General features: G+C 42.7%; 2 protein-coding genes across 2 annotated transcripts; one reads left to right on the top strand and one right to left on the bottom strand.

Moving 5' to 3' along the window:
- Nucleotides 1-357: 357 nt before the first annotated feature.
- On the bottom strand, nucleotides 358-5,703 carry RB195_001987 (uncharacterized protein; the record flags this gene model as incomplete). Its single annotated transcript, XM_013442968.2, has 6 exons — nucleotides 358-620; nucleotides 676-976; nucleotides 1,042-4,854; nucleotides 4,940-5,050; nucleotides 5,102-5,185; nucleotides 5,245-5,703. 6 exons carry the CDS (start codon nucleotides 5,701-5,703, stop codon nucleotides 358-360), a joined length of 5,031 nt encoding a protein of 1,676 aa, XP_013298422.2.
- Nucleotides 5,704-5,771: 68 nt separating this feature from the next.
- Nucleotides 5,772-7,116, top strand: RB195_001986 (uncharacterized protein; the record flags this gene model as incomplete). Its single annotated transcript, XM_064199024.1, has 4 exons — nucleotides 5,772-5,819; nucleotides 6,436-6,567; nucleotides 6,766-6,847; nucleotides 7,076-7,116. The coding sequence occupies 4 exons, from the start codon at nucleotides 5,772-5,774 to the stop codon at nucleotides 7,114-7,116; spliced, it is 303 nt and encodes a 100-aa protein (XP_064054905.1).
- Nucleotides 7,117-11,221: the final 4,105 nt, after the last annotated feature.

The raw sequence follows: 11,221 nt of genomic DNA, 5'->3' as shown, positions 1-11,221 counted from the left end.
AGTAGAGTAAGGGTAGCAGTGGACTGAGGTGTACTTCTTTTCATGATCTATAATTCTCTTTCCCTCCAATCTGAAGGTTCCCGAACTGAGTTGCTTTCACATTTCATTAGGCTTCTTAATCTTCTAACAGTCAATATTCTACAGTCCTATTATGGTTGGTGACTAGCGTAATTGTTCTGCTCTTTCTAGTGTCATTGTTTTGTGGTCATGTATTAAGTTCACTTAAAGCTAGAAAGAGGTGAGGTGATTTAATCTTCTTTTTCTCTACCAATGATAAGGGCTATTCTGAATGACATGTTCTGCATAAAGCTAAATTCCACATATTTATTGATTATTTGTATGTCAATGCGAAGTCATTCAATAGACGGTGCAGATTTTTGGGACGCGGATAGTGGTCATCCAGCGCTCTCCTTCAAGAAGATGGCGTGGAATGACCTCCTCACGAGCCTTGCGGAGGAGACGTCTAGTGTTGGAGTTCTCACGTAGGCAAGTGAATTCGACTTCTCTCTCTTCTTCTTCATTTCTCTTCACGATGGTGTTCTTTGGGCATTCGCGGACGGGCTCCAGTGAGAAGCAGACATGGCGTTCACGCTCGATAACGCGGGTCCGAAGGATTGGTTCTAAAATACTTGACTAAGAATGTGTAAGAAATTGGTGAAAGTATGAAAGGGTCACCTCGAGTTTCCATCTCCTCTTCTCTCTCGTATGTCTCATCTCTTTCATATCTTTCTTTGTCCTTTTCGTTCCATTCGTCCTGGTAACGGCGTCTGTCCTCGCGGTACTCGTCTCTCAGTTCTTTCTCCTCCCTGAGACGGTAGTTGCGGTGCATCAGATCTTTCTCAAGACGATGGTTACTTTCTTTTTTGAATTCATTCTCATCGATCTCGCAGTTTTCATCTTTGGCTATGTAGCTGCGGTGGAAGTCCTCAACTGTCTCTGTTTCTTCGTTGTCAGCGCGACGAAGATCGTTCCACTTCTGAAAACACGTGGTCTTATGACTCACTTCTGAATTTGAGTGGGGAAGCATACTTGGAGACTCACCTCTCCATCGTAGTGGCCGCAGATTCCGCATTGCATGTTCTTGTACATGTGTGAAAGCTTGATATTGGCTTCGTATCCGTCGAACAACACGACAACATCTTCGATATCGATCTTGTAAAGGTTCTCGTCGACTCTCATGACTCTGTGCTTTTTGAATTCTTCATGATGGATTCTTCTGTCATTGATTTTCACAGCGAGCTCGTTGTTGATCATCTCGAGCTCGTAGACATAATGAGGAGTGACAATCTTCAATTTCTTCTCCTCGCGGTCCTTCTCAATCTTCTTCATCATAACGGCAAAGCGCGGCTCCTCCGAATGGCAATCCTTGGCTAGTACAGAGTAGCAGGTGGTGAGTGGGGTTCTGAGACGGAGGTTATCGAAGGTGTTAGTCTCCCTAGTTCTGACAGTGCATTCAGCTCGGTTGTGCTTTACGACATGGCGAACGACGTCCTTCACACTAGTCAGTTCGAGTTCGTTCATGTCATGGATATTGAGGGTGGGTAGTCTGAGCGGCATCTTAAGGTTCCTCATTACAATGCGTTTCTCTGGGGTTTCGATACGGAGATCGAAAGTCCGGCGGTTCATAGGCTCAATCTCCATCTGCACTCGAAGAACTCGTTCCTTGTTGTTAACCATTTCGTACTCAGTGTTCCACATCTTCCATGTATTGAGCAGTGTGAAGAGTTTGCTCATGTAGTGCTCGGTTTCGCGGTTCACCTCATACTTAACCATTATCTTGTAGAGGTTGAGATGAGAAGCAATTCTCAATTTTTCCATCTCAGTCAATTTGTTTTCTTTGCGCTCCAATTCGTTCATCCACATTTTCTGCTCGCGGGTCTGCTCTCCCTGCATACGAATGAAGGCGGTGTTCCTTTGTTCACTTCCCCATGTGACGTCGATGATTCCATGGAATTGGCGGTTGAGCATTTCCTTAAGCTGTTCGAAAGACTTCGGGATCTGTGGATACATTGTCTGGGCATCAAGTCTCATTTCCCAATGATGGTTTTCCTTTTCGAGAGGGGTGCGGCGGAGTAGCAAGTTAGTGCGGCAGAATCGGTACTTATTGTCACATACAGCTCTGAGCTCCATCTCGGCTTCGTGCTTCTCACGCTGACCAACAGTCTCAAGCTTGCAGAAGAGGCGGTGTTTGTAGGCCTTCTCAATTTGGAAATTTCTCACGTAAGTAGAAAGGCGGGTCCTGCGCTCTTCCCTGCGTCTTGGCTCAAGTTCATCTTCAATCTCAAAAAATTCATCGTTGTTCTTGAACACCTTCTCGAGTTCGGGCCTTTCCATCCTTTCTGGTACAAAGGTCTCCAACTCCATGTTGAAGACGTATTCCTTCGGTATGTCCTCTGTTGGTTCTACATGGATATCGATGGTGTTGTATCCGAAGAGAACAGGGTTCAGTAGGCTTTCCATTTTGCGAATAACAGGGCGATGCATAGTTCCGGTGATAATGACCTTCTGTCCATATCGCTTGAGGTAGGTGTGTTCGAACGACTTCACTGGATAAAGGTGTTCATGCAGGTGAAGGGTGACTTCGGTTGGTTCAGGATAGGCGTGCAAAGTCTTCCTCATGTGGCGGATGAAGGTAACTGGACGTGACTGGAGGTGGAAAACGTTCTTTTTCTGCTCTAGTGGTCGGAAAGTGGTCTTAACTCGGAGTTGGTGCCTCCAAGTGACTTCAGTCTCAGTCTCGATCGGATGCTCGAAAGTAGCAGAATGTAGCATCTTGAAGCCGCTCTCAACAATAGGATTAATGACAACGACTCTCACTACATGGGTGGTTGCGATCTTGGGATTGAGGACAAGGCGAAGGCGGAGTCCATCGAATGTCTTCGATTGTCTCGGCTCCATCTCCATCTTGACGTGACCTTGGAGTGTTCCAACAGTTGGCATCTTTGAGGTCAGCTTAAGAGGTAGACCTAGAGTTGTTGGAATCTTCCTTTCATATTCATAAATGTAGAATCCAGCGGTCTTGCTGAAATGGGTTCCGGTAGCAAGAAGGCGCTCAATTTCGTCAAGTTCGAGCTTTCCGTCACGCACCATGTTCTTGAAGAACTGTGGGATGGTGTCAACATCGATGGGCAGGAAGGCATAGTCCATGTCTTTGTAACGAATGTAGAGCATCAGGTGAGGTTCTTCTTTGTCATGGTGACGACGTACGAAGTTCAGCTTCTCGTAGATCCGTCTGAAGATCTCGGATGGAGCATAGATGGTAGAGCGCTTTCCACGAACAACGAGCTGTTCCATGTCCTCATCTTCAAACTTGCGCAAAAGCTTGTTGAGAATCTCTTCGACGTTCTGCTGGGAGATTCCAAACTGCAGGAAATGCTTGTACCAATCACCTCCAAGAATTGCATCAAGAGAAGTGAGCAACTCTTTTGGCAGAACGCTGTCCTTCGTCATGAGGTTGTCCATTGTCACCGAGGCGCCATATCTCTTGTCAATGTTCCTGACAGTCCAGCGGAAGACACGTTTGTGCAAGCGCTCGTAGAATTCGCAATCAACAGTTCTCAAGGCCTTATTCACACGAAGAACAGTCTTTTCGTTGATTTCAGGGAATTCGGAGATAGTCTTCAAGGTTCTGAATGTGTACGCTCGCAGCTGCTGATCACGCTCCACTTCCATCTGGTGGACGATCTGGTCGATGATAACTTGCTCTGGTTCGGTCTCTAGGATTCTGCGGAGGGCAACCATACGAATTTCGTCCTTTTCGAGACGATTCTTATAGATGGGCATCAGAATGCTCTGAACTTTACGTGGCATAATGTGGCGGAGTCTGCGAAGAGCGTTGATTGCTTCGATTCTGATGGTCTTCTCTTGTTCTTTATCATAGATGATCTTCTCCAGGTTAAATACAGAGATGTCAACACCAGCGTTAGCAAGTGTCTTCAGCATAAGGACTTTCTCGTATCGGGTCTCAACCTTCTCAAAGATGTCGATCACCTTGCGAACAAATTTCTCTTTGAGCTCACGAGGGCAGACCTTTTCAAATCGGTGAACAGCAAGCATTTCTTTGTTGCAAAGTCCGTTGAAGATTGCTCCATAAGTGAGCCAGCATGACTGCTTCAGATATGGAACCTTCTCAGCAATACCACTCTCACAAACGCGGAGAACTTCGTTGGCAATGTGCTCTGATGGAATGCGAACTTCAGCTAAAGCTTTAAGGAGGCGAGCTGCCTTTATGTTGTCAATATTCTCTTCGACGATTTTGTTCATCAGGTAGGTGACAGTCACCTTCGTGCCAGCCATAGCGAGAGCATCGTAGTATAGGGCTCTGATCTTGTGGTGAGCCTTCTCATGACCTTCCATGAATCGCTCAATTCTTATGAGTTCCTGCTCACGACAGAGACGCAGCAACTTAACAAGACGAGCAAACATATGTGAGTTCTCGAGATCAACCTTCTCTTCCATGTGGCGGATCATAGTGTTAATGATCTTTTCGATGTGCTCCATTTTGTTCTTCCATTCTGGGACGCGATGAAGATACTTCTCGTCACCGGTCATAGCAAACTTCTCCTCTGAAAGTTCCCATTCAGAGTTGTAAATGAGATTCTCGGTGCGGTGGTGGCGGATGTTGGGGATCTGTGCCTCAACCTTGCCAGCATAGACGAGAGTCATTTTGTTGTTGACAATAGAAGTGATGAGCTCGTGCTTCTTTGAGAGAGGTACAAATTTATACTGGGACTTGAGTTCGACTTCGCGGACGAGGTACTCATCCCTGTTCCCAGTGACATCAAACTTCATGACTGTGGTGAAGAGCTTCTCATCGTTGTTCTTCATGTCACGCATGCGAATACCGTACTGGACCTAAATACGTGACTATGTCCTATGTTTCAGTGAATCGCTTTTCAGGAAGTATTTTATCAACCAAAGGAACTAATACCATTCCCACCTCTGGACGAACGTTGCACTTTTGGAAGTTGATAGATTTCGTCCATTGCACCTTTTCAGTTTCGGTCTGGGTGGTTGTATATTCAACCTCGCATTCGCCCTCGAGGGTTCTCTGAAAGAGATAACTTATTTTCTCCGCTTATCGCTGTTATTGGGCCCTTACCTCTACAGCGACAAAGAAGTTCTTATTTTCGGCCTCGTCTTCACGATCGCGTGTTCTGGTCTCATCTCTTTTTAGGAGATTGATCTACAACAGATTTTTCTGGCAGAGTTTTACCTCTAAGCATCGACTTTTCTTTTGCGTACCTGGAGCATGTTGATAATGGCTTTCTTGATGTTCACGGACCACGGTTTGTCCTCCTCAGAGAACTCAATTTCGCCGACCAGTCCGTGTCTGTATGCGAATCGAATTGGCATCTTTAGCATTTCTTTTTGCTCTTCGTCAAGTTTCACAATCTGGTAGTGCTCAAAAGGAAGAAGGTGACGGGGCTCGAACTCCTCTTGGATGGTTCCAAAACGGACTTCCCTTAGTTGGAACAGGAAGATGCGCTCATCAACAGGCTGCAAGTTGACCATAGCCTGGATTCGAGTGGCAGATTGCTGAGTGTTAGGCAAAGCGAGGCCGGTGGTGACTTGGCCGTCGAAAAGGTAGCGGTACTCGCGACCAGGACGGAACACCTCTTCATGGATTTGAGGCGTCGGTTTCCATGTGAAGGTTGAGGCGAGGGCCAACCCTAAAAGGGCGACGGTGGCTAACAACTTCATGGTTGTTATTCATGCAGAGCAGATGATTCGCTTCCTTTTATGCGGTACAGTTATCTTACGCAGGATTGATGTATGTCGATCACTGTCGGGATGTTTTTCTCGAGAATATTAGAAAGGTGTCAATCAACTAATAGCTATTCTTATCACAAGAATTTTGGTGAGTTCTTTGCCCGAGAAAACTATTTTCGGCGACTGCAACTGTTGGAGTCGATTCTGCGTCAAACTCACGAGATGTTTGCAAAGAAAATGAGACGTGATGTCCGAAAATAAAATAAGATATTGCATCCGTTTGATAATTAGCCGTTGTAGTGATTCTAGTAGGTTTTGAGCACATTTCAGAGCTAAGAGGCTGCATCACGTACGACAATTTTGCATTTTTTTCGGGAAATAAGGACAAACATGTGATATTGAACTGAAAAGTAGAAGTAGACTGTATGCAGGCCTAATTCATATGCAGGTTGCGTTTCTTTCATATACACACAAAGAAGTCAGTAACATAGACAAGGAACATATCTCTAATCTATTATATATTTCGTGCTTTGTGCTATATTGCACGATGTTAGATCTGAGTGCTGCTCGTATAATGTTGTGGATTGTCCATTGTCCCAGCAAATTGTCATGATTCATTGAAGGAAGAATTTTCTTCAATTAATTCAATTTGATTTTAATCACATCATTATTTTTCTTAATTAGGGGACATTCTCTTCTTTTTTATACACCTGAAAGTTTCAGCTGTCAAGGACAGAAACGTACTGCATAGATGTTTGGTTCCATGGAGACTGTATTCTCTGGGCTCCAGATGTACAGATGAGGGGAAATCAGTTGACAATGCTGGAAGAGAAACTTCATGAATTTTGGAAACAGGTGATTGGTGCCGGAACAAGCAAATTGGAGATATTCTAGTATTTGATGTGTTTATTTCGTGATTTAAATCTTAAACAAATGCATAACCATCTTTTACGTTGGTTTTACTTTCTGTGCGCTCCGTTTATCAGAAAAGTTAATTCTAAACTCTTCCTCGCTGCTGTTAGTGTCAGCATTCGCGTAAAAGTTGCAGTTCAGACTTGTTGGATATGTAAGAACTCTGGAGCGGCCATCAATGTAGACAATAGATTTGTGCACTTCCCATGTGCGAAGAAGCATGGTTAGTGGTTTTTATCTGATGTGCGTCTACGCATTCTTGTAGGACCTAACTGTTAACATTTGCCTCAATTTTCTTTGTTCCATCTTACTAGGAGTAGTTTTTGAACGCTGCTTCTCTCTTCTCACTATAACCCTTTCTATGATGTTAATGTTGCTCCTGAATTAACAATTGAAAACAAACATCATTTTATGATGGCGTTCCACCAATTATTCGACTGATGTCTTCCAGGCTACAAAATGGATCGGTTTCTACTTAGCATCACTTCTTAACGATTTAAAAGAGGATTCGCCGTTTACAGTGAACTACAAGTGTTTGTCTTGATCTGTACCCTGTTCTTCAATACTTTGTTGGTTTTTCTGATCTGTCGTTGGGTTTGCTGCAGAAGTCGTTCCCAGGTATCAGTGTAAGAATAGGTTTCCTGAAAAGTTTCTTCCTTCTATTTCTATTCTCAACCGAGTGTAGTATTTTTTTCTGCGTTCTTGTTGGCGAACTGCTATTTTTGTCAGATATTTTAGACTTTGGGTTTGAAACATTGTAAATCTGTACATGTGTTGTTCGCTCGTTGTTTGAAAAATTTGCCATGTATTGTATTGTTCATGTTGTTGTTGGTCGCGGTCGCGGTAGTAAACTCATTGCAATTCATTCTATTCACTCGAAGAAAAATTCTTCATCACAACAAATAGCTTCTTTCGACAAAATGAAGTAGGGAGAAGTCAGCATCGTTGAGAAAGATTTCGTCAGAGATATGCTCAGCTTTAAGTAACCGGCAAAAGACGCCGTATTAGGTTTAGCTCCGATGAGCAAGGGCGTGTTGTTTAAGTTGTGATCTTATTTTGAAAAGGACTGAAATATTCCTATAAGAGAGACACCGTAATCCGCGGTAGCCGACAAATCACCGGTTCCAAGTACATTTCCTTTCTAAGGTCTGATCATGAAATCGTTGACGGCAATAAAGCCAGGAATAACATGATTGAAGCGTTGTCAATGGCGCCAAACTGGCGAGGGTTCACTGTTTAGTTGTCAAGAACCGATATCGCTATTGTCTCAGCTGTTCTTCAATTATAGAAGCATCTATCTGAGAGATAGATTCTGCGCTTTCATATTTGGTCTCACATTATTTCTCGCGGACTACGATGAGATAATTCAGAACGAAATCAATGTAATGTCGCTTACTTTGTCGGATAAGATCAAACAGTGGTGAGGGTTAGATCTTATTGAGGGTTTAAAGGCATCACCCCACGAATCTAAGGTGGTGCTGGTTTCAGGTGGGTTATGTCTATACGGGGTCGCAGATCGTGGGAAGGAGGATGATTCCATCCATTTCTTTTTTACTGCCGTAAAAACGGCCCGGAAGATGCGGCTTCGAGCTATTTTACGAGCGAGTTCGATTGGAGCGCGCCAGCGTCGTGCTCCCGCCGCACCATCCGGGCTGTTTTTTACGGCAATTAGGAAGAAATGGACGGAATCACCCCCTTCCCCACAATCTACGACCTCCTATAGGCACAACTCACCTGAAACCCCCACCACCCCATATTCGTAGGGTGATGTGATGCCTTTAAATGAGAATTCATCTCAATAAAAACAACTCTATGATCTAGCACGAGTCAGATTCATCCAGCAGTGGAACATAATTGTGACAGTATTGTAAAATGAATGTAAAATGTAGATGAAAATCGACATAATGGAAAAATGAAGCGGTGTAAAAAAAAGGTTTCCAGTCTCGTTTCGACCATATCAACAAGTACTTGGTATTGATCTCCTTTTGTCTACGACTACTTGGAATGCTTGAAATAGAAGGGGATGTTGCGAATGAATTGTAAAAGCGTATTGCATTCAAGAGAAGTTTTTTTCTTTTGAGATTCAAGATTTTTTTCTTTCTTTTCTAGTTTTTTTCTCTCTATTTCCCCTTTTCCCGTTCTTGTCTTTCTTCCGTAAGAAAAGAAGAAATGATCATATGGAAAAAAAACTAGTTAATTAGTGAATTAATTAGTGCACGGGCCGAATTGCACTTTGAAATAATTAAAAAGGATAAAAAAGTCACTGGCGTATCAATCCACTCGGGATGCGCCAATGCGTTTTATTGGAATTCGTAATCGATGAGGTTTTCGAACGCGTGTTGGCCTATACAATGAATTGTGGGGGCCAGCGGATGTGTGACGTCAGTGTTTTTATCTCCCAGACAGGTCTGGTACCAATTTGTCGACCCCCGGGGGATGAAAGGCTTGCACTAGGACGGTTTGGAACCCTTGACCGTGTGGCTACAACGGACCTCTAACCCACTGCGCCACACCCGAACCTTGAAATAATTGCTTTAATGTAAATAAAGAAACGTTGCTAATAATTGTCATGGGATGTGGGAAGACTTTTTAGTTTGAATCTTGCAAAATAGTTTTTCATTATTGGAGTTTCAGGTCATACTGCGTTTTTACAAAGGCAGCATGAAAATGTGCAAAGAGGCTCTATGAGAGATTGCACCAGCAAGAGCCGCTTCGGTCATGGCAATTGTTAAGGCAGGTGAAATTAGTAGATTAATTCTTTTCGAATACATCAGATTTGATGTATTTCCTCAGTGAATCTGATTTTTCTCACAGTAACAAAGGAATACTGAAACCTATTCTGGATCGACCCCATGCAGATGGTGGTAGCAAACTCCACTGTGGTCGTTCATGAACAGGTCAACCACCTAACAACACTTTTTTGGTGACTTTTTAGCATTCATCAGAAATCAGATCTAAATAGGTTCTAAAAGTTAATCATATCGCTTCCTATAGCTTTAGCTCAGAAGATAACAAATTTTACGTATTTCGGTAGAATTTCGAACGGACAAGTTATGAACAACGATTATTCGACCGAAAACAATGAGGCTTCGTATCGAATTCGGGTAGATGTTTAACATCTACTTTGTCGTACACATCTGAAAAGTTGTCTACTTGGTTTCAATCGCTCTAGCTTTTATTTCTCACAAGTAAACAGATTTTGTGCATTTTGGTTGAAATTCGACGGACACGATTTGCGGTTAGTCGAGTAAAAACAACAAAAAACCGCTTAGTGTCTGGATGGATGTTTAATATCCATTATGTCGTACATAATTGGAAAGACAATGGTTTGTAAATCAAGAAATATACCAATACGGCAAAAATAAAATAGCCTGATACATCACGAAAAAGTCACCACTTTTCATCAGCCTCATTCTGGCTAAAACTGTGCTCAATGCTCATTTCATAAGACAGAGCAGTGTCACTCTTTCTCAACCATTACAATTAGAGTGATTAAATTAAGATTATTTACTGGTTTTAGAAACGTGGTAATTTGAGGAGTTGTCATGCGGTTTGAAGATAGAGTTTCAAAGTTACTTTGATAAAGATTTCGAGACTGAAGTATGGCGGTCGTCTAATGAGAAGAGTAGAGTTTGAAAAGTAAAGATGTATAATTTCTGATAGTTCCCTCGTAAATAGACGATTTCGTAATTAGACTCACGTTCAAACTACAGAAGCGGACATTATAAGAAAAATTTAAAGGAAAGATAAGCTCAATATTGAAGCGAATGAAATTCTTCACAGACCAAAGAGTGACTACCTAAAACGAAAAGATGAAAGGAACACGATCGAATTCATCAAACCAGCTTTCGAGAAGTGGTTTCCTAATCTTGTGAAGATAAGATATTTAGCCCTACTCCTACAATTAACAACTCTACTCACTAAATAAGATATCTTAAAGTTCTTCATTTTCATCGCAATATTTACAGCTCCATCAGGAATGAAAGATATACTTTGAGTGTGCCTTCAGAGAAAAGGCAAAAAAAGTAAACGATTCTATCGCATTTTCTGTCCTCGCTTAGACACTCTACAATGCTCATACACTTGGCATATTACCAAAAGTAAAGATTGTACAAGTCTTCATGAGCAAAAACGAAAGTTTTGCAAGGCACTTTAAAGGCATCACTCCACAAATCTGAGGTGGTACGGATTTCAGGTGGAGTAGTCGTATACAGGATCGTAGATTATGAAGAGAAGGGTGATTCCATCCATTTCTTCCTAATTGCCGTAAAAAACGGCCTTACGATACAACTTCGAGCGCGCTGTTTTCTACATCGGGTTCGATTGAAGCGTGCCAGCCTTGTGCACGCGCCGCATCTTCCGGACTGTTTTTACGGCAATTAGAAAGAAATGGACGGAATCATACTAATCTCCATGATCTACTATCCCGTATACGAATACTCCACCTGAAATCCGTGTACCTCAGATTCGTGGGGTGATGTCTTTAAGCTAAGCGAAGATCTCGCATTGGAAACATTCTCAATACATTCCGAATTTTCGTTTTTTATGAATTTGAATTTCTGGACTTGCTCTAGTTATGGTGGGGTCAGAACGAAGT

Source organism: Necator americanus, chromosome IV, assembly GCF_031761385.1.
Source record: "Necator americanus strain Aroian chromosome IV, whole genome shotgun sequence".
Lineage (NCBI taxonomy): Eukaryota > Metazoa > Nematoda > Chromadorea > Rhabditida > Ancylostomatidae > Necator > Necator americanus.
The sequence above is the reverse complement of the archived record's forward strand: the minus strand, read 5'-3'. Positions and strand labels throughout refer to the sequence as shown.